General features: G+C 58.7%; 2 protein-coding genes across 4 annotated transcripts; both read right to left on the reverse strand.

The window, feature by feature from the left end:
- Positions 1-207: 207 nt before the first annotated feature.
- EFNA2 (ephrin A2) lies at positions 208-19,299 on the reverse strand. Its single transcript, XM_019657343.1, has 5 exons — positions 18,983-19,299; positions 13,343-14,039; positions 3,848-4,161; positions 2,155-2,220; positions 208-1,554 (listed from the first exon to the last, which is right to left on the reverse strand). The coding sequence occupies exons 2-5, from the start codon at positions 13,483-13,485 to the stop codon at positions 1,433-1,435; spliced, it is 645 nt and encodes a 214-aa protein (XP_019512888.1). The 5' UTR covers positions 13,486-14,039; positions 18,983-19,299; the 3' UTR covers positions 208-1,432.
- An 87-nt stretch (positions 19,300-19,386) lies between these two features.
- FAM174C (family with sequence similarity 174 member C) lies at positions 19,387-22,685 on the reverse strand. Of its 3 annotated transcripts, none has more exons than XM_019657357.1 (3): positions 22,268-22,685; positions 21,013-21,129; positions 19,387-19,765 (listed from the first exon to the last, which is right to left on the reverse strand). In XM_019657357.1, coding segments are annotated over exons 1-3 (420 nt in total). In that variant the 5' UTR covers positions 22,570-22,685; the 3' UTR covers positions 19,387-19,764. The 3 variants fall into 3 exon arrangements, 2 of the variants coding, with proteins under 2 accessions (XP_019512902.1, XP_019512901.1); XM_019657356.1 differs by having other exon boundaries at positions 20,977-21,129; XR_002125615.1 differs by lacking the exon at positions 19,387-19,765 and having other exon boundaries at positions 21,040-21,129; positions 21,817-22,685.
- Between the last annotated feature and the right edge of the window lie 223 nt (positions 22,686-22,908).

The following is a 22,908-nucleotide window of genomic DNA, read 5'->3' on the forward strand; positions in this document are numbered from 1 at the left end:
ACAGAGCCCCATAAAATGCTCATTCCAGGACCTGGCCCCGAAACGATGCATGGAACCAAAGAACCAGTCATGACTGTCCCCAGATGTTCCTCAAAAGACACCAATTCCTGGCAGGGACTTGACTCCCAAATGATTAGCACAAAGTGCTCCTCCAACTAGGGTCGCCAGCCCCAAACAAAGATGCACACCCTAGAGGTTTATGCTCATTTTATTATAAAAAAATACAGAATCCAAAGTTGATTGTGACAGGGGGGTGGGGGGGCCCTGTTGCCAGCTCTAGGAGTGGTAATGCCACCACCACCAATGCTGACAAAAGCCCCCCAGCTGGCGAGCCGGGCTGTCTCCCGGTGGCCAGGCACCGTATATATTTATATATAATATATATAAAACACAGATCAGGAAAGGTGGATAGAAATATGAAATCTGTATAAATGCACTGTTTGCTTCATGAAAGTGTCTTCGAGAGGGGTTTTGTTTTTTGGTTTTTTTTGGTGGTGGTTCCATCCCTCATTTCATTTTGTTTTATCCTGTTTTCTTTTTTCTTATAAACATTATTAGTCATAGAGTGGGGGGGGGTCCAACAAACGAACAAGCTTATTGCGAAGTGCAGCTTCTACTCTAAAAAGTCACCCCCCCCCCCCGCCTCCATGAAGAGGTGAAAAAAAAAAAAGAATTGTCCAGTCCATCCTCAGGAATACAGTGAAAATAAATCACAGTATATACTTGCTGGCTCTATTTACAAAAATGTAATGTCTTCTTGGCCTCGGGGTCAATCGTGTGAAGCTGGGGGATGGGGTGGGGCACTGTGATTCCAAGGAGGCTGGGACTCCATAGTGGCCTCTGATGAAACACTTGGGAGTCAATCACCAGGCGCGAGGAGGATGGGCTGGGGGACTGGGGTCTGAGATGAGCTCAGATACCTGAGCCGGAATCCAGAGGTCTCACCTTCTACCTTGGGCTGGCTTGTCCTGGGGCACCTGAGGGGTCCACGGTAGCCTCCCAGCCAGGACCCAACAAATGGAGCAATCAGACTAGGGGTCCCAGATCCCCATCCCCCAGGGGGCCAGGGAACCCTGCCCCATCCATTCTATTTCCTTCCTAAAGTCACTGGCAACAGCAAGGAATAAATTAAATTAAAAACTCAAATCTTTCTGATCCAACCATGAAAAATACACTAAAAGAAAAAACCAACATCGCCGACAGGGTCTCTTGTTCTCCAGTGCCCTTGATGAGATTGCCTGTCCAGAGGCTATACTGACACCGGCCCCTTGGGCATCAGGGTCTGCAGCTGCACCCTCCCCCTGAGGCTGGTCCTGGGGTGGGTAGATGGCCCCCTGCAGGTGGGGGCAGCACCAGTTGTAGGAGAGGCAGGCGTCTCTATTTGGTCTCGGAGGCGGCCGGCCAGGTGGTGCCGGCATCCTGCAGGCCGGGACTAGGAGCCCAGGAGCGTCCAGAGCACAGGGACAGTGCTGAGGAATAGCTGGCAGCTGCCCAGGCTGCTGCATGAGTTATTGCTGGTGAAGATGGGCTCAGGGGCTTCATACAGGGTCTCGTCTGGGGGACAAGGAGACAGGATGATTGGTCAGTGGCGGCCCAAACCCCTCCCTAAGTGGCACCCCCACCCCACCCTGCATCTGCTTTCCCCTGCTTCCTAGAGTTTCTCCTGACCTGAATTTTATTAACCAGCTCAACCCTGGCTGCCCCTCAGGGTACAGAGATTTCTGTCTACCTTGGTTGGGACTGTGCCTTCAGCACAGAGCGAGGCGAACAGCAGACGCCCAAATAAGAGTGCCTGGCACCCAGGTGAAGTCTCAAGGCTGCGGGAGCCCCCTCATCTCTGGGTGTTTCAAGAGTTCAGAACACAGGCCCTTTGGTCCATCTCAGGGAAATTCCCTGAAACCCACTCTCCAGGGGCTATGGCCTCAGGGGACCCGCCATGGGATTCAACCTTCACTCTTGAAGGTCTGATATGTCCTGATTTACAGATAGGGAAACTGAGGCTCAGGGGCGGGGCCTGCCCCAGCTATTGCTGAGGTTGTGGGACTCCCTAGGCTGTACTGTGACTATCCCCTGAATCCACTGACCACTTGGTGGGTCCTCAATGAGGTCACAAGGATGGGGGCTGGGACCCTGCTTGAACCCCTGAGCACTTACTGGTGGGCCGCACATAAACCTTCAGCCGCAGGCATGGCCGATCCACAGCACTGGGTGGCGTGGCAGCTAGAAGAGAAGGGTTGGGGATTAATGAATGGAGCAGGGGGCTCTCGGTGCCCAAGACCTCCTGGTGCTGTAACCCTATTCCCCATGCTGGTGACTCAACCTTGACTCCAGGTGAGGACATACCCATAAAACTCCTAATCATACCTTGAAGTCCCAGATACAATGCCCCCTATTTCCCAGAAGTCCTCCTTTACACTTCCCCTGACCCTCTCTTTGCTGAACCCTAACCCCAGAGACTGGGGGTGTCTGTATCCAGCTCCATCTCATCCCAGAGCAACATAGGGCAAGGTTCAAAGGTGATGAATAAAAATACATTTACTTTCAATTGATCAGCCAAAAGTCAGTGTAACCAAATGATTGAAACACGATCAAATTCCTGCTCTCTGGATGCCTGTCAGCAAGTCTCCCCCATCTGGGCCTCAGCTGGTACACAGTAGATACTTTGGAATGGATTATTTCTATCTGGGAGATGATGGAAGCCAGTTACCCTGGGAGGGAGGCAGGTTCCGCCTCTCCTGGAGGGATCCACACTTCAGAGGTCACATGGAGGTGGAAGCACAACAGTTGGTCCTCAAGCCTAAGCTACCATCTTTATTACTCCCTGCTTCCTGGCCCACCTGGCAAGCGCCCTGGAGAAGGGCAAGGGTGGTGCCACAGCATCAGCCATGAGTCTGGAAGGAGGGGGACTCAGGAATCATAGGGAGGAGGGCAGCCTGAGGCCCCATGGGACCAGTGGGGTGCACACATGTGAACTGGTGTAACCACCCACAAAGCTACAGCCTGTCCTTGCCTGTCCTCTCAGCCTATCTTCTCTGCGGATACCACTTCTGCCCACCCCCCACAAGCCCTTCACTCTGGGAGATGAAGATAAAGAGCACATAATAGAAATAACATTCGTCACCGAGATAGACGAATAATTACAATAATTATCTTTATGAAACTCCTGTCTCAGAAATAAAATGTAATTTTTCTTATATTACGCGACTTCATTTAAACACCTTCTTCTCCCTCCTCCACCCTCTTCTTCCCTGAATTAAAAGGAAAAAGTCCAAATAGAGCAGAAGGAGGAAATGGGCATTGCAGAGTTTAACTGACACAGCGGAAGCTGGAATGGCAAGAACAGGGTCCCTTCCCTGAGGCCAGGAGTGGGGGAGGGGGAGTGGCAGGGGGAGGGCCTAGGAGACTCCCGCCCAGGTCAGGATGTGCTGAGCAGAATACCAGCTCTGCCCTCACCCGTGGCTTTGACCAAGCTCCCCTCATCCACCCGACTCCGTAAGCCTCAGTTTACCCCCCTCAGTGCATTGCAGCATGAGCAGCTCTGGTGTCAGTGTGAGATAGGCTGATTGATGATGGGGCCATCGGCTCTCCCAGCCCAGAGGTCCAGTGGCTGACCAGAAGCTGAGGTCATGTGTGTATTTTCAGCCCCACTCTGAGATTGTTTCCACATCTGCAAAATGGGGACTGGCAGTGGGGCCCCGGAGCTTGCAGGGAGGATGATGAGACCATCCAGGGGACTGACCCCACCTCCCCCGCAGAGGCCAGCGCTGGATGAGGGGCCGGACCGAGACCACGCCCCGGCCTCCCATCCCTGGCTCCCGGCCTGCCCCCACCCCGCGTGCCCACTCACAAATGTAGTAGTACTCGTGGCCCGGGCGGAACTCGAAGCCCAGCGAAAAGGGCGTGAAGAGCTGGAACTTCTCGGAGAACTTGAGCGGGCCCCCGGGCGCCGCGGGCCGGTTGCACTCCCAGCGCTTGAAGCCGCGCTGCCGGTGGTCGCAGGAGGCGTGGCCCTCGCCGTTGACCATGTACAGCACGTAGTGCTCCATGCGATCGGCCGGCGGCAGCGGCGCCCCGTAGTGCGGGCAGTATATGTCCAGGTAGTCGTTGATGCTCACCTCAACGGTGTATCCCCCGCCGTCGTCGGCCGTGCCCACATGGAACCTGGGGGCGAGGCCAGCAGTCAGCACGGGGGCGGGGTCGTGGGGGATAAGGATTATGAGAGGAGGGGTTGCCATCAGGTATTCTGGGTAACATGCAAACGAGCAGGTGCCACGTGACTTGGAGGCACTCCCCCACCTCCGGCCCCCACCCCAGGCCTGACATCTGGACCCCTCTGCGGCAAACAGGCCTAGCACAGGCTGATACCCCACCAGGAAGTTCCTCTCCAAAAACGTTATCACTGCTTGACTTCTAGCCCCGCCTCCTCCAGACAGCCCCCCAACGTGTACATCACATTCAGCCTCTTTAGCTTTCCTTCTGCAGATCCGCTTGCCTTGAAGGCCCAGGGCGGCGCGGGGACGCAGGCCGGTGTTCCGGTACCTTCCAGGGCAAGCTCTGACCCCACCCCTAGTCTCAGGCCTCAGTTTCCCTACAGGGGACAGGGTTTGGAGAACACCTCGGGCCCTCCCTCCCTCGGCCTAGCTCAGAGGTGCCCTGGGTTCCATCCACAGTCCCACACGATCGGTCCTGTGTGACCTCACAGAGTCCAGCGTCCTCCCTCGGGGATCCTCCGGAATCCGGCAGCTGCCCCCCAAGCTCCTGATCATCCCATCAGATTCCCCCCAGCCCTGACACCTCCACCCTGCAGCTGCCCAAGCCCCTTTCTGGGGAAGCCCTCCTGATCCAGCCTTGTCTTGTGAGGATAGAGGTCAGCTGAGAGAGGGACCGGCAGTTCCCCTTCCATTACTGCCTCGGGCTACAGAACCAGGAGCCCTTAGATCTCCCAGGGGTGGTCCCCTGGGTCTCTATCATGTAAACGCGGTCTGGACCTAGGAAGGACAAGGAGGGGGCCTCCTGAAAGGGGCTTATTAGCACATAAAAGGCCTGAGAATGAGACTTGCAGGGCAGGATCCCACAGGCCGCTCCTGACTCCTCCCTCAGGCGGGGAAACTGAGGCCCAGTGAGGGTCGGCAACAGGGATTGCAGCCCTGCCGCTGCCTCTTTGCCCACTCTGCCAGCTGCCTCAGCCCCCATGATGGGTGCATTGATTGGCACAGCTGGGCACCTGAGGAGGGGCCGGATTATCAGATGGCAGAGGCTGGCCCCCTGCTACCCCTGAGATGCTACACCAGGAGGGGCCAAGGGCTCCTGGGACCCACAGAGGTGAAATTGAGGCAGGCAGAAGACCCTGCTCACTCGTGCCTCAGTTTTCCCATCCATCATTAAAATGGTGGTGATTTTAAGGCTCAGAATTTGGGTCTGGGAGTAGAGGGAGCAGACTCTCCCCCAGTCCCTTCCCCACATGGCTGGGTTTGTCCGGGGACTGGGAGCTCATCCCACCCCCACAGAGATGGGAGGGTGTTTGTAGAGTAAATGTGTGTGGCAGCAAGACTCAGGATGTGGGGGACCAGACCGGGACAGGGTCAGGCTGAGACCAGGGTCAGGCTAGGACCACGGCCAGGCTGGGACCAGAGTCAGCCTCAGACCCTGCCCATCCCTTGGGCTGTTCCACAGTGGGCTGGGCATTAGCATCTCATTGACTGGCTGCATTCTCCAGCCCCTTGGGCTCAACTGATGCAGAAGCAGCTCCAGGCTTTTATGAAAAGTCATTTTTGCTCCTTCCCAGCCCCACTGAAAGCCCCACTGATCAGCCGATCGATGATGGCTACAGCTGTGCACCCGCCCCAGGACTGGCCAACACCCAGGCCAGGCCCTGTGGGAGAAAATGGAATGGGGGAATCATGGGGGTTGGTGCCGGACTGGAGGCACTGCCTTCCTGGCTCCCAACCCATCTGGGCCTCAGTTTTCCATCCCCGACACGATGCCTGGGGATGCACACGCAGCCTGAAAGAGAGCCTGGCTCTCTACAGGGCCTGTATTGAGACCAAAATGGACCCTGGAAGGTGGGGCCACAGCATAACCGCCTCTGCCTGTGTCCCCCATTACACCTGCCTGCCTCCCCCTACTTCAGATGCCACCATCATTTTCCCCTACTAGTTCACTTTCTGGAAAGTATCAGAGACTGGAGCTGCTTTGCTGCCTCAGAGACTAGAAGCCCAGGCACCACCAGACCTCCCCAAATCCAGGGCTCACTTTTCTGAACGTCAATCAGACCCTGTGATCCACTGGCTCAAAACCTTCCCCATCATGCAGAATAAAACCCACAGTCCCCCCAGGCCCATGAGGCCCCATGTCACCGTGACACCCCCAACCTCATTGCCTTCTGACTTCCCAAAGGTATGGCCTTCCAGCCATACCAACCACCTGGCTGTTCCTGTTCCCACCCCAGGGCCTTTGCACATGCTGTTCTCTCTGCTTAGAATGCTTTTTCCCACCTATTTACACATCATGTTCCAACATCATCAGTTTTATCTCCACATAGTCCCGCTGTCTGCCCTCCTGGACCATGGAGGTCAGCCCCTTCCTCCTCCGCCCCTTCTCCCATGACCAGCACAGGCCCTGTACACATCGGGCCTCAATAAATGTTTCATGATTGAACAAAGGCCAAGGATTCAAGGTCTTTGAGATGTTAGAGTTGTGGGAAGCAGACGGAGGTCCCCATGTCAGGGAGCGAGGACCCCAGGAAAGTGTGTCCCACGAGCAGCCCCCTCACCCCAGTGCTGGCTGCCTAAGTGGGCCATTTTTTTCCCTTCCTGGCTCTAAAATAGCATGAGCCTTGCTATGTTGACATTCCTGGTTCCAAGTTGGCGGGTGAGCACAGGGTGGTGCCTGTGTTGCGGAGGGGCCCAATCCCAAAACCAAGCCTAGTGCATACAAGATAATAGCCTCCATTTCCTCCACTGGTGCCTTAGCCTGATATGCAAATACTCCGCAGGAGCAGCAGATAGAGATCAAAATTCTCACTAAGGGGTTAATGACTGACTTGGGATCTTTCCCAGACAGAGGACTCCCCTAGGCTTTCAGACCTCCTCTCCTCCTCCCCCCACCCCACCAGCCACACCTTCACCCTGACCTTGCTCACCCTGCCAATGTCTACTCCTCCAGGCAGCCCTCCCAACCCTGGGTGGTCCCTCACCTGTCAGGGCTCCACAACCTGCCCTCCCAGGCCACCCCAACCTTACCAGCTGCCCCTCCCCACAACCACCGAGCAAGCAGCTAATTAGCTCAAATTGGGCAATTGTCAAGTCATTAGACACTAATAGCAAAGCAACTAATTAGGGATCTCACCCAAAACGAGAGTGAGGGGCTGTGCCATCTTCCCAGACTGGAAACTGAGACATAAGTGGGGTAGGCAGCATGTCAGGGCCCTGTACGCCCATCCCAAACCCAAGTGGGACAGAGCCTGCCACTCCCAGTGAGGCACCAAATCCTCAGTTCCCACCTCCAGTGTTTCGAGGAGCTGAGAAGACATTCCCCATCTGAGGCCTGGCTGCCTTCCTCCTGCAGAGGGTGGGGGGCTGGGTGGGGCCTTAGGGAAAATTAGGGCTCCATGGTGGTGCAGTGTCAGAAAGGACAGTTACAGCCTGGTGGGTGCAGGAGGTACACTGAGTGCAGGAGTCCCAGGGTTGAAGCAAGGGGGGAAAATGGGGCAGGGAATGTGTGAAATGTAGGGGAGGAGGCGCAGGGTCAGCTCCACCCCTGGGCCTCGATCTCAGCAAGATGTGGCCCAGGTGCACAGTCCACAGGGCGCACCTGTCTTGGTCACCCACCCCCACCCCCAGAATGTGCAGTGTCCCTGACACTCCTTGGCCAGCCCCAGACCTAGCTGCCTCTTGGAAAGGGGGTGACACCCGACTGGGCCCGACTTCTTTGTGACCGTGCATGAGTCACTTTTCTCCAGGTCTGTAAAATGGAGGCACCATGGGGCACCTGACTCATGAGGGAGGCGAGGGGGCAACTTGGCCCATGTAGTGAACACAGCCCCTTGAAGCAAATGTCCCAAGATCCAACGGGGAGGCTGAAGCATGCAGCTCAGTGGCATGAGTGTCCATGTAGCCAGGTGGGCACAGGGTCTGGCTGAGGTGAAAGCAAAACCTTTGCTAGCTTCTGTGCTCACCCACTGATCTAGGATGGGGGTGACATGGAGGGACTTGGCCCCTCCCCGGGCATGGCCCACCTGTTTGGGGGAGACACAACCAAACCCTCCCCCTGGACCCACCTCCCAAAGAGAAAAATCCCCAAAGGGACACTGTGGGACACGGCAAGCCATGCCACCCATTCCTGAGGTGGAGGGAAAGGGAAAGCAGGTGTCACAGAGGAAACATGGCTCAGGCCGGGTGGGACCCCCACCAGACTGGCTCAGGGGCCTCATAACATCCATTGGAAAAAAATCACTACCTTCCAGACCCCCCACTAATGCACCTGCTGTTCCAAGAACAACCAGCTCCTCCACTCATGACCGCAGGGACTTGTGAACCTTGTGGGGAAGTCTGCTGGGGGGCCCAAAGGTTGGAGACTCCAGCCTCCTCCCAGCCCAGCTCCCAGGCAGGTGGAGGCCAAATCCAGCTGAGTCTACAGCTGGCTTCAGGCCTCTGCACCTGATCCTTGGTTTCTTCCTCTGCTGAGGCCACCCAGGGTGGTCCACGGTGGGGAAGGACTGAGGCTGGGGACAGGAGGACCTGCCGGCCCATCAGACCCTAGGATGCCTGCACATACTAACTCAGGTCCGGATGGAGGGAGCCCAGGCCCCTGGAAGGTGGGGGCGGCTCATGACTCCCCACCCAGCCCTTGAACTCCAGCACTGCCATCCCCACCCTGGAATGTTGCAATCACTGTGGACTTGGGGCCTTGAGCCTGGAGGCCCCTCCTCTTTCCCAAAGAAGTGCCTTGGGGGCCCACTGAGTGGTGCGTTGGTTAGGAGTTGGCTTGGGAAGCCAGCTCTGAGAAGCAGGGCCCCAGTTCGGACCCCACATGGGCCAGTGACACTGTGCCCTCTACAGCTGAGATGGTGAACAACAACTTGACCTGGAGCTGGGCTGCCGTGAGTCGCCGGCGACGGCGTAGGCTGCAGTGAAGCTGCAGTGGGCTGCCATAAGCTACCGTGAGTGGCTGGCAGCTGGCATGAGCGGCCGGCAGCCAGCGTGAGCTGCCAAGAGCCGTCGTGAGCAGTCATCCTGTGGCCGGCAACCAATCTGATCACCTCACCCAGGAAGAGCGCATAATAACAACATGGGCCAGTGAAGCAACGTCCTCCACAACTAGACTGAAGAACAAAAGGACAGCAACTTGTCTGTTCCCCTTCCCCGACTCCCCAACGCTCCTCCCCCAATTCCCCAATAAAATCTTTAAAAAAAAAAAAAAGAAGTGCCTTGGTTTCCCCCTCTGTGGAGTTCCCCTGAGCCCCTCAGAGCAGGCCATGCCTGCACCTGGCCCATCCATACCGGGCCCTACTACCATCTGCGAGGGGCACAGCTTGCCAGCCCCCACTTCACAGAGGAGACACGGAAACTTCAAGCAGCAAAGCCACCCACTGGAGGTCACACCCAGGGTTCCGGCACCCACGAATCCAAGTCCAGCTTCCCTGCAGTCTCCGGACCCCACCTTCTGGCCCCAAGTCCCAAGGCTCACCGGGCCTCGCTCTCCAAGCCCTCCAAGCCCCCTAAGCTGGGTGGACAAGCTTCTTTCAAACATAACAAAAAAGCCTCATGCAGCAAAATGTGGCATCGCTCCTTCAAAGCCAGACCCCTCACACCACCACAGCAACAGCTCCCCAAGTCCCCATTTTACCACCCGGTCATTTGAGGGGGAACATGGCCATTGCCCGACCCATGGGCAATTTGGCCTGTTGGGGGCCACGGAAGGGCAGACGGAGCCCAAGATGCCTGGTTGGAATGAGCGCGAAGCCCAGAGCTCCCAGTGGGGTCTGCACCGCTAGGTCCACTCTGGCTGCAGTCTTCCCATCAGGTGGGGACTCTGGGGGATGGCCAGTGCCCTGCATGGTGCCCGCTTTCAACCTTGATGGCTCCTCTGCATCATGGGCAGCACGGGGCCCAAGAGACCTGGACACATCCCCCAGCAGGGACCCACCTGGACCAAGGAGGGGTCAGAAGAGGAGTCAATAGGATGAGCAGGAAGAGCAAGCTGTGCCGCCATCAGTGAGGCCCTGGGTCCACCAGAGCCGGGCTGCACATGCAGACACATGCATGCTCTCCACGAACAAACACATTAAAGACACACACGTTTGCATCCCACACACGGACACACACATCCTCCCCATGTACAAATGTGCACATGTACCCCCAGACTCCACACAGACAAGCTCCTGCGAACATGCATGTACCCTCCACATGCATGTACTCCAGGCACAATCACACTGACATATGCAAACACACCAGGGTCGACATGCACACCCTGGCACATGAGTCACCCTGCCACACAGACAGGCGCATGCACCACACACAGACACACACCTCCCGGGGCCCCCAGGATCCCCGCACGTGTGGACAAGAACTCTCAGTGACACTTGCAGACACACTTTGCTGCCCCTGAACCCCACCCCCCGTCGTGCACAGATGCACATGAACCACAATGCAGATGCACATACAGCCCCATGCACAGCCCATGGCCAGGCCAGGTGAGGGCAACAGGCCTGGGACTCTGACCCAGAGACATCCAGCAGCCAGCCTGGGGGTGGACAGCAGCTGGTGGGGGTGCCGGGCCAGGTGGCTGGACCAGGTGGCAGCCCCACCCTATAACATGGTAGGTGGTGGGTACAGGGCTCCCTCTGCGACATCTGCAGGCCCCGTGTGTGCAGGAACCAGTTTGCACAGGAGGACGTAATTTGGGAAACAGCCACACACTCACTACTTCAGTGCAGGTATCAGGCCTGGCTGGGAGATGGTGGCCAGCCTCCCCACAGTGCCGCCGGTACCTATCCATCCCCATCTGAGCACAGTTATCCCTCGGGCTCCTCCACTATCTGTCTGTCCCCTACTTGAGCTGCCCAGCTTTGGCTCTGTCCCCTTCCTCACAGTGCCTTTTGTGTGCGCCCCTCTCTCAGGCACAGCCCCACCCCCACCCCCAGTCCTTGGGTTCTACCTCCTCCGAGTGCAGCCACAAATCTCTGATTTGACCCCATTCTTGTCTCTCCCCATCCAGGCCCATCTCTCGTCTCTGTTCCTGGGGCTGCCTCATTGTTCAGGCCTGCTCCCCAACCCTGCGCCTTCTCCCCTGGGCCATGGTCCCCAGACTCAGCGCCCTTGGGAAATCTCCATTCCTGGGTGTCCTCAGACCCTGAAGCCCAACGCCACCCCTCTTCCTGTGCCCAACACACCCCGTCACCAGGCACAGGTCTGGTCCAGCCGCTCCTGGATATCAAACCTCCCAAGGGATCCCTAGGTGTCAAGGCCTCTCTGGCAGAGCCCTCAAATCTCAGCAATGAATGGAGCCCCAATCTAATCTGGATCCACCTAGGCCCCCAGCTCCATCACAAGATATCAGGGAGGCCACCTCCTACCAGGGATGCCCCAGACAAGGGGAAGAGGAGGGGAGGTGAGAAGGACCTAATGGCTAGGGTCTGTGCCGAACAAGTAAGGCCATCCCTTGGGTGGTTGGTCAGAGCAGGGCTGTCAGGTCAGCAACAGGAGGTGGACAAGTGGCTAGCAGATTCAGGACAAGGTGCTTCCTTCCCCCAGCGGGATCCTGCTGGCAACACAGCCCTGTGGCGAGTGGGGCAGTGGGCAGCCCCAGTGACCCCCTTTTAGTCCCTGTGTTTGATGTTTCCTAGAACAAAGGACAGGCCATGCAGGGACAGGGATTCCGGAGCTAAAACCAAAAACTTGGGCCAGGAAGCGCTGCCCGCTGGGCTCCCTGCTCTGGGCTCCCTGCTCGGTGGCCTTAGGGAAGAGCATTAATCAAACCCACATGTGACCAGAGAGGAGGGTGGCGCAGGGGACCAGCTCCGAGGTGGCCCAGCTGTCCCTTCTTGGTGCGGGGTCTCTGCCCTGGGCCCCAGGGTCCGACCCCGCAGCTGGGCAACTGAGGGGGGTGCCTGAGCATGCTCCCTGCCCCCACAGCGGCGGGACACTGGCCGCCCTTGTCCCAGAGCCTGATTCAAAGACCACCCTTTATGCAACTTTCCGCCCTAGGAGGATTGAGGATGGGGTAGGTCAGCAGACAGTGGGTTGGGGAGACAGCGGGCTCTGGAGGGTGGCCCAGCCGGTGCTTAGAAACAGAAAGTGACTGGTGGCAAAAGGGCAGGGAGTGGAGCCAGCCACTACGGAAATGTGGTGCTGGGTACTGGGGCAGACTCCAGAGTCTCGGGACCCTGGAGCCTCATCTCCCACAGGACCCCCAGTCCACTCCAGCCTTCGAGACTGGGGATGGCCCAGTGGCTTCTGGTGATGTCCAGGATGTGGACAGTCACCAGCAAACTTTACTGGTTCCGTCTAATGGGGGCTTCTGCTGCCCTCCAATTTGTACTCAGCGCCCGGCACTGAGGAGGTTGTGTAAGCAGATGGGTGGGGAACCTCGGCCAGGTGTGACAAGCTGGGCACAAGGCCACCTGGGCCCCTGCCCCAGCTCTGTTCCCTGGCCATGACCTTGAGTCAGCTGCTCATCCCCTCTGTGCCTCAGTTTCCCCATCAGCGCTAGGAGAATGGGGAAAGGGTGCTACCCAGTCAAGACTCCCAGGACAGATCCCAATCCCCCTTGGTACCTCAGTCTCCCATTCCTACAAAGCAGGGACCAAAAACCTCCTGGAGTGAAGGTAGACACTGGGTCAGTAGGGAGGAACATTCCAACTTCCCCAAGTTAATCTGCAGACCCGCTGGCAGGACGTGCCTGTGGCCTCCCCATCTCCAGGGGCAGCTCAGTGCCAAGGTCCCAGGGGATCCCCACCAACTCCGAAGGGGGGGTTCCCTGGGGAGACCAAAGAATAGGAGTCTCCCAAGTCCAGGAGGGAACTTAGGGCTGCACCGCTTCTGAAGGGGCCTGAGGGGTTCCCCAAACTCCTGGGGACTGTGGCGTTCAGGGGCATGCAGGGCGCAAGTCCCCCAAGACTGCATGGCAGTGGGGTACTCTGGGGGGAGAATGCACGAGGAACGCGAGTACCCGAAACTCTGGGGGTCCGGAACTCCCTGGGGGCTCCCGCGGGAACCGGGAACCCCCACTCAGGAAGCAGAGCGTGCGGGGGGCGCCGAGAACTAGTGGTGGGGAAGCCGGGCCGGGGGCGGGGGCGTTCGCGGTCCCCAGGGGCCGGGTCCCCACCCGCGGCCGCGCTTACCTGGGGTTGCTGCGGTTCCAGTAGACGGCGTAGCGGTCCGAGTTGGCGCGGGTGGCGTCCTCGGCGCGCGCTACGGGCGCCGGCGCCGGCGACAGGAGCAGCAGCAGCAGCACCGGCAGCAGCGGGCGCTGCACGGGCGCCATGGCCCCAGTCCCGCCGCCGCGCTCGCCTGGCCGCCGCCTGCCAGCCGTCTCCGCCTCCTCCCTCGCCGCCGAGCGGGCGGGCGCTGGGCGGACTGGAGGAGGACGCGCCGGCGCTTGGAGATCCCCGGCCGCCCACGCCTAGGCGCGCGCGACCTCAGGCGCCGAGAAGTCAGGCGGCGGCAGGCGGGGCGCCGGGGTCGCCCCGGGCACCAGCCCGGCTGCGCGGACTCTCTAAGCGCCGGCTAACGCCGCCGCACCCGCTGGGGAGGGGCCAGGGCTCCGGCCTTTGTCCCGCCCGGGCGCCGGGAGGGCCGCGGGCGCCCCCTCCTGCCGTGCCCCGGCCACGCGGGGGTAGGTGGGGGCGCCTGCCTCAAAGCCCCCGCCCTCGGGCCAAAGCGTCCCAGATTCGTCACGGTTGGCGTCTGCGATCCTGCTTCCTATATCGTCAGGATCCTGCCCCAGCGATCACCATCATCACCACGCGGCCTTGACCCGAGGGTCCCTGAATTCCTCTCAGTCACCTCCACTGAGGCCACCAAGCCCAGCTACAGAGCCTGGCCCATGGGAGGAACAGGAGGCACAGAGATGACTCACCCCATCTCACCCCTTCATTCAAACCCAGACCCCAAGTCCTAAACCAGGCCCAGACAACTCTGTGCCTCCCATCTAGCCTGGTAGAGAATTTTGCACTGGGACTGAACAAAGTCCACTACTGCCTCCTCAGTGGCCCCCAGGGCAGTCACATCCCTCTGGATCTCTGTTTTCTCATCTGGGAAATGGACTAGGAGTCCCTACCTCGGCACCTTCAGCGGATTAAGTCAACATGCAGGAAAAAAGTCCAACAGGGGGAGGAGAGCCAGAAGGGCGTTCTGGCAGAGGGCACAACTTAGGCAAAGGCCTAGAGCGCCTGACCTGTTCAGGGGACTCAGTGATCACGCCTGGGGGTAAACTGTGGGCAAGGAACTGGGGGCCTGATCTCTAGTTTTGTCTTTATTCATGCCACAGTCTCCTTCACCAGACTGAGCTTGTGGAGGTATGCTGTCACCAAGTGCTGGCTGGAAAATGCCAGTACTGCCCAGCCAGGTTCCACCTCTGGGTGTTTCCCACACCCAGGCCTTGTACAGGGTCACGGAGCAAGAGCTCTTGAACTGGAAGGTCCCCAAGTGGTGGATAATCGAAGCTCCTCCCAGGAATTGTAAGAGGCCAAAGATTGGCAAACTAACCTTTGCCTAGGGCAAGGCAGGAGTACCAGATGGACCCACCCCAGCCACTCATCTCTGATACGTTGTGGGCGTGTGCCACATGTCCCCTGAGCTGCTTCTGCCCACGGGTCCCTGCCAGCCACACCTGAACTTTGCTCAGGCTATACCCCACCTGAAGTCCTTCCCCTTCTCTTCCCATTAAAATTCTATTCATCCGTCCTTCAAGGCCTGTCCCACCCTGTGCCCCCACCCCTACAGGACAAGGTTCTCAGTCTTCTACCCTCTGGGGAACTCAGCCTGTCTGTTCTGGCTTTTGGGTCCGATCCTCTGACTTAACTGCGGACACCTGTCCCAGGGCTGGCCCAATGGCTCTACAGAGGTGAGAAGCTGCCCACATATGGTGGCCAGGAGACCCAGAAGTGGCCCAGGACACCTGGGAGGGCCTTCAGGAAGACTCTCTGGGTACCCCTGGAACAAGGGCTCAGCCCAGGCTGGCTGGCTGGCTCTCTGGGGGAGCAAAGGCCTAGCGGCTGGACCCAAGCACAGTACATAGGGCCATACATCCAGGGTGCCAGCATGCCTAGTCCAGCCCACGTCCTGCCTAGCAAAGAGCCCTTCCAAAAGCCTCCTCTGCCCTTGGACGAGAACCCTCCTACTTTATGGGACCTCACTGAAGGGGCAGGGGCTCTTCTGTCAAACCCAGCATGATTGGACCTGCACAGGGGAGTGGATGGGGCACATGGGCAGAGGGGACATCCTCTGCAAAGGCCAGTGATAGTTTGGCTCATTTGCATGCTGGGGCCAGAGGAAGGAGCTGCCACTGCCACCTGCCACTGAGTGGATTTGAGCAGAAGCTCCATTCTCTTTCTGTTCTTGTCTCTCTCTCAAGGTCAGAGCTGGAGCAGGGACAGGAACAAAGGCATGTGTCCCCCATTTAACATTGCTGTGCCTGGAGGAGGGGCCCAAGGAGGGGAGGGCTGGGCAGCTCCCAGGCCTGGTCCTGGGCAAGGCTAGGGTGGGCCCCCACCACCATGAGCAGGTACAGCTCATGGGAAACCCTGCCCAGCCAGGCCCACTGTGAGCAACCAAGTGGCCCTGTCTCCTCTCAGAGCTGGAGCCATCCCAGCCTCCAGCCTCAGCAGACAGATCAGCTGGGATCGGGGTCATTCTGGTGCAACCTTCCTCTGGAGTCAAGAGTTCCATGTCAGGCTCACTCTGGGGACAGTGATCGGTCTTGAGTTCAAGGCTCAGTCAGAGTCAAAGGCCATCCAGGGTCGGCTGTCAGCCCCAGGCTCAGACTCACCACATGGTCTGTGATGTGGATCTGTCCCTATCCACCCTGGCCTGAACTCTTGGGCTCTAGACCTGGACCCTAGCCTGAGTTCAGCACCCTTGGCCCATCACTCACCACTCACTGACCCCTGACTGGATACCCATTACCCATCACCTGCCACTTGGCTTGCAAGACAAGTCCCCAGGGCTCAGGATCATTGTCTAGGACCCCCCAGCCTTCAAAGGCCTCCGCGCTGTGGAGAAAGCTAAAAATATGTGGGGGAAAATTCATTACAGAATAAATTGGACCAAACCCGCCACCTGCTCCAGCGGTTTCCAGAAGCCCCAGATCAGCCAGGCAGAGATTTGGCAGGGGAAGGGGTTGCCGGGGAGGGTTGGGGCCTATGTGGCTAGAGGCTCCACTGACCCTGGTCAGAGTGGGGCCAGGGCCTGTTCACCAGCCTGGCCTGCACCTGGGGTTGGGAGGGTCAAGAATTCCCCCAGGCTGTCAGGTTCTCGGTTTGTCATTAAAAATAAAAAAGTATCCCTTTCTCTTGCTGATAAAATTTCCACCCTCGTGTCCAGCCAGGTCCTTGAAATCTCAGCCCAGACCAAATTCCTGCAACTACCAAGGCCAGCAATAGACTGAACAGGCCCCACACCCCTGCTACTTCCCTCCCCACCCTCCTGCCTCCTCACCCTTACTCTCCCTCATTCCTTTCCACCCACCCAGCCCCAGGGTTGGACATAGACCCTGGTTTCCCATGGTGACTGCCTCCAATCTGGGGCTAGACTTCCCTGGAGGATGGACACGTTCCAGATCTGCACTATCCCATAAAGGTGGTACCAGCTCCCTGTAGCTACTTGGGCAGGTGGAGTGTGGCCAGTGCGATGAGGAGCAGGGTTTCACATTTCATTTACTTTTAGTATAAATGGAAATAGTCACACGTGACTACTGTGCTTGGCAGTGAAGATCGAGGTGCACCTAGACAGCCACACCTCACCAGGACAGGATATTGTGGAGAGGGGTGGCGGCTCAGACCCACCAAGGAGGATGGTGCTTGGTGCTGAGTGCTTGGTGCCAGGTTCTGAGCCCCCAGGGAGGATGGGGGGTTCAGAGAGGACAGGGCCCGGGAACCGCAGGAGGGTACAGCTGCCTCACCTGCTGACCCTAGGTGAGCGGGGTGCAGCCCTGCTGGGTGCTAGGGCCATGTCCGGAGGAGCCCCCACCTCCTGGAAGATGCCTTAACCACAGCTGGCTGCTGGCCTGAAGCAGGTACCACAAGCCACCCCTTTAATGAGCTTTAGACATCCAGACTCACCAGCTGCCACCTGTCCCCATTCCTGAGATAGAGAAGCCACACAGCCGTCAACCAGGAGCTGGAGACCCCAGTCTGCCCATGGATGAGGGAACAGGTCTGTTGTGTGTCCAGTGGGCACATGAAGGGGGAACAGAGGTGGTGGGAAGGGTCTCAAGGGCGATGGGCCATAGGCTATGCATCCCAACCTGACACAGGCTGCAGACGACACCTGTGGATGCACGTGTGTGCATGTCCCGTGTCCACGTGTGAGTGCATGGAGGAAGGTGCTGGAAGTCACTCCAGTGCTTGTACGCATGCACATAGGCACATGCACATGCGTGCCCTCGAGCCTCTGGGACCCGGGCCTTTCATCTTGTGCTGACAGGCCCCTCTCCTGGCAAGCTGCTGAGAACTTCCTGTTAATAGTGCATTAACCTTGGTGGGGCTGCCAATTACTCGACACTAATGCGGGGAGTGTGGTGAGGCTAACGGGTACTGACAGGCGCAGGATAGCCCACTCCTCCTGATGGGGCTGAACAGGAGGCAGCTGGGCTGGGGGCGTGCTGTGTGTCCCCAGCTCTGGATGGCAGACGAGGGGTCTCTACTGACCTCATTAGAGTAATTAACGTGCCTTTTGAAGCTCGAGAAACTGCTCAGAGCTGTGGGAGAGGGGCGCAGATCACAGGGTAGGGGGAGCTGGCACAGTGCCTGTGCGCCTGTTAAAAGTGTGTCCCAGTGGGTCAGACACGGAGAGAGACACAGAGCAGAGAGGGACAGACAGAAATGAAGGGAGACCAAGTGAGAGGCTGTGCAGATGGAGAGAGAAATAAACAGGGAGGCAGGTGGGGGCTCAGAGGCAGAGAGAGCTGCAGAGACCAAAAGAGAAATGTGTGGAGAAGGGAGGGGAACAGATGCTGAGGGAACAGCTGGAGCCCGAGAGGCAGAGGGTGTGACATCTCGGGGGCCTCCCAAGGACTCTGGCCTCATTTCCTCAACCTTCCATGGAGGGTCTGCTGGCCCCTCAGTGCAAGACCCTCCTACAGAATTGGGGTGGGATGGGGGCAGGGGGAAGTCAGGGAGGACTTCCTGGAAGCGGCAGCTGGTCACTGGAGCAGGAAGGGGAAGTGAACAGAGTGGGGGGTGGGCAGATAGAGATGCCCAAGTAAGCAGACTGGAGACCAGCTTAGAGGACTGCAAATGGAGAGGAGTGACCAGCAGCTTATGGCCTAGACCAGCCCTCTGCACCTGGCAGGAGCAGGGACCCAGGCTTAACCCCAGTAGGAAGGGTCAGTGGTCCAGTAGGAAGGGTCAGTGGTGCTGAAAGGAATGGGCCCAGAGGCCAATTCGTTCCAAGTGGGCAGCAGGCCTGGCCCATCCCATGGTGGACATGATGACAAGGAGAGGCTCAGGGAGGCGTGAGAAATGGGGCGCCCCCAGCTGTACAACTGTTTGGCATAGCCCAAGCCCCATGTGGGAACAGCAGGCCAACAGAGCAGAGGTCAGGCAACACAAGGCTGCCACCTGGTGGTAGCTCCTCCTAATAACATGGCCGTGGTAGCTGCGGCCAGAGGCCTGGGGGAAGACCTCAGGCTGCGGGTGGCCACAGGCCAGCCTGTCCCCATCCCCTCCAACTCTCCAAGATCAGATTTCAAGGACCCTGTCCAGACACAGCAGCCTGAAGGGAAAACTAGGCCCACAGAGGAAATCCATTAAGCCCCTCACAAGGTCAGTCGCCAAGATAGGGTCAGGTTCATCAATTTCACAGGAAGCTGGTAGAGGAGCACCAAAGGTGATGGCGGTGTCAGTGGGATGAGGCAAGGATTCCAGAGGGCATGGTCTTTGAGGGGCCCCAGGCTGAAGGCAGCACAGAAGACGGAGCCCTTGTGCAGGGGCTTTGATGGATGAATAGTTCTCTCTAGGCCCACAGATGATGACTGGCAAGTCCCTCCATCTCTCCATCTACATCATGGAGCTCCTCCTCAGACCCTCTGGACAGCTGAGGGCATGGCCAAAGAAGCCCAGTGTGATTAGATGGGAGAAACCAGGCCTGGATCAAACCCCACTCTGCTATCCACCCCTGTGAGCCAGGACGTGGGGTCTGATTCAGTGCGGAGTTGGGTGCCAGCTACAGAGTCACTGCTGCCTTTATTGTCTCCAGCCCAGAAGGAAGGTGCTCCCAGACAGGATCCTCAGCCCACCCACCTGCAGGCCTCTCAGCACAGGGCTGCAGTGTCCCCATGGGAGAGGGTCAGCAGTACAAGTCACAGTCTGGCCAGGGTCCTCAGAATCCTGGGGGGGGGGGCTGCTGAGGCCCCTCTGGTTTGTATCCAGCATCCTGAATGGTCCTGTCCAGGTGGAAGGCCAAGGCTGCTTCAGGCTGGGCAGTTCCCATGCGAGCTCTCAGGTGGTCTGGAGAATTGGCAGGTGTCCAGGCACTGGAAGTGGGCCCTGTCTCTTGTCCTTTCCCCAGGGCCGCTGGGAACACCACCTCCCCAACCTGAGCATCTGGAAGATGAGGGACAGGGGTGAGTGGTATGGAGTGAGGGGCCCACCCTGCTCCACTCCCCCGGAACTGTGCCTGAGACCCTCCAAGTGACTGGGAGCTCTCCACCTGTCCAGCCCCAACCCTAGGTCCACCAGGGTCCACCTCCCTCAGCCTGCCAGGCCCTGCCCAATTGCATGCCTCAGGAGAAGGGGGGCCCCCAGCCAGAGGATGTAGAGGAGACCAGGGGGGCTGCCACATTATACCAATGCCTCCCCAGGGGGCCTAGGAAAGTCAGAACCGTCCCCAGGTCCCCTGGCCTCTGCGCCTGCATGCTGGGGCTGGTCAAATGTTGCCCCCTGCTTAGGTCTTGGCTGGCCTCTGCGCCCTGGGTCCTCAGTCCAGTCCTCCTTCTCCCTTCCCACCATTCCCTTTGCCTGCCATGTTCTTCCTGAGCCTGGGGCCCAAGAGAGGCCACCAGACCCACCCGCTCCACAGCACACCAGTTAATTCTCCACCTTTAATGTTGACCTTGGCATTCAGAATTGGGCCTAGGGCAATGACTCAAGCACTGCGGCCTGTTCCTATCTTAAAGAAATATGAGGGGGCCAGCCAAGTGGCTCATTGGTTCATATCCCACATGTTTCATCAGGGCTGCTGGTTCATATCCCACATGGGGGCCAGTGACACTGCGCTCTCTACAGCTAAGATGGTGAACAATAGCTCAACCTGGAGCTGGACTGCCGTGAGTCACCAGCGACAGCGTAGGCTGCAACAAGGCTGCAGTGGGCTGCCTTGAGCTACCGTGAGTGGCTGGCAGCCAGCATGAGCATCCAGCAGCTGGTGTGAGCTGGCATGAGCCGCCGTGAGCGGCCGTCCAATGGCCAGCAACTACTGCCTCACCCGGGAAGAACGCAATGATCATAATACCAACATGGGTCAGTGAAGCGATGTCCTCCACAACTAGACTGAAGAACAAAAAGGACAGCAACTTGTGTGTTCCCCTTTCTCACGTGTCTGTTCCCCTTCCCCAATTCCCCAACGCTGTTCCTCTTTGCCAATTCCCCAGTAAAATCTTAAAAAAAAAAAAAGAAATGGGAAACTGAGGCTGGGAGGGGGGCCTGCCTTGCTCAAGACCACACAGCCTTTGACCTGGCTGATTACTTGGATGACGTCAAAAATTGGTGGCCTTCCCGACTCTCCAGCCCCGCCCCCCCAGTCCTACCCCACCCACCTGGAGCCCCTGGTGGTGGAAGGAGGGCTGCCCTACCATCTCAGATTCCTAGTCTCAAAAATGGTCTCCTCATCGCTGTCCAGAATGGCCATCTCGGTGGGGTCCTCGGTGTTGGCCAGGAGGCCGTAACTCCTCCGCTGGGGTTTCTTCAACCTGGAAGCAGTCCCAGATGAAATTAGTGACTGTCTCTGGTCACCTCCAGAGGCAGCTGACACCCCATACTGCTTCCCACCTTCCCCCATGATCCTCCCATTGTTCTCTGTTCTCAGGCTCCTCGGCCTGACCCCTAAAGCCTTGCTGTGAAGCTTCCTGGTCTAATTGTTACAGTGATTATTCGCTGCTCTTATATCAATAATACGTGGTGGATTGCCTCCCTTGGCAGGCCCACCCCTTCAGGAGGGCATTGTTATCCCACTCTACTGATAAGAAGATGGAATCTCAGAGTGGGGTGAGACTGCCAGAGACATCGAACTAAGAGCTCTCAGGCCCAAGACCCTGCTCCTGACCACCACCAGGCAGACCAACAAGGAAAAGAGAGGGGCTTTCTACGGCGGATGCAAGGAAGATCAAGTACTCGGAGGGGACAAGAACATTGTGCACCCACAAAAGTGTCAGTGGGGGATAGAAAAGGCCCCTTTAAAGCATCTGGACATGGTCGGCTTTGTGTGACAAAGGCTTCTGGAAGTCAGCCCCGGACAGGAAGCCAAACAGGGAAGCCAGGGACCTCCGGAAGGAATCACGGGGCCTGAACCAGAACTGAGCAGGGCGTATGGGCGGCCGGCGAGGAAGGAAGGGGAATCCTCAACTGTCCAGAGAAGAGCACTGGTGAAACCGACGTACTGATCGCTGCCAACTCCGGGACTGAAAAAGCCAGAGGATGATGCCGCGGCTCCGTCAGGCCCTGCCCAGCGGGCCATCCCTTCCACTCCACTCCACGCTCAGGGCTGGATGGGGAGGATTGCAGCCGGCGGGGATCTCAGGCCCAGGTGGGGTTGGTGGGCGTTACCCGGCAAGGAAAGTACAGAGCAGAGGCACAAAGTGGGCACACGCCGCACCGCACCGTTCAGTGCAGCCTGGGTTGACGCGTCTGGGAAATCCGCATCCTTGACCCAGCGTTAAGATGCACCAGGGCATCACGTGACCTCCTGTCACCCTCCCACACACCCCAACCACCTGACGCAGCCGCGAAAGGGCCCACGCCCGCTCCGGAAAGGCGGGGTTCTCGCGCCCCAACACGTGAGGCGCGCGGCGCGCGCTGATTGGCCGCACAGGCAGCGTGCGCCTGACGCACCTGAAAGCCCGGATGAGGAAGTAGAGCGCGACCAGACCACTGAGGCCCATGAGCACGTAGAAGGAGCGCAGCAGCGGTGAGCCTGGTGAGCCCGGTGAGCCCGGCGAGCCCAGCGGTCCCGGGTGCGTGCCGTTGTGCGGTGCACCCGGCTGGCTCCCGTTCGTCACGGCCTGAGGTAGCGAAACCATGGCCTGCGTGGGGCACGACGACGGGAGCGCGGCCTCCCGAACTCCGCAAAGCAGCGCTAACAGCACTAGCGCCAGCAGCAGCAGGAGCGATGGCGACAGCACGTACGGCCCCATGGCCCGGCGGAAACGGAGGCTACGCCCCACCCATACAAGCCCGTCGCTCGTGGGCGGGGCCAGCCAATGGCCCGTGAGGGCGGGGCCGGGCGTTTGGAAACACCCAGCCAGTGGCCGCTTACCTCGCTTCACCTGGACACCCCTGGGCGTTTCCCAGTGCACACGAGCGCACATCAGGCTCGCGCCCTGCAGCTGGGCCTGTTTCCCCTGGTTAAGAGCGCGATGGCTACAGCCAACCTCAGCGCCGCCCCGAAGTGTGGGTCAAAGCTGGATGCCTGGCGAACAGGCTATGGGCCTTCCGAGCCGAGGCCTCACCAGTGCCCCAGGGTCGCCTCCCTA

The sequence above is a fragment of the Hipposideros armiger genome, unplaced genomic scaffold (genome assembly GCF_001890085.2).
Source record: "Hipposideros armiger isolate ML-2016 unplaced genomic scaffold, ASM189008v1 scaffold_275, whole genome shotgun sequence".
Taxonomy (NCBI): Eukaryota; Metazoa; Chordata; class Mammalia; order Chiroptera; family Hipposideridae; genus Hipposideros; species Hipposideros armiger.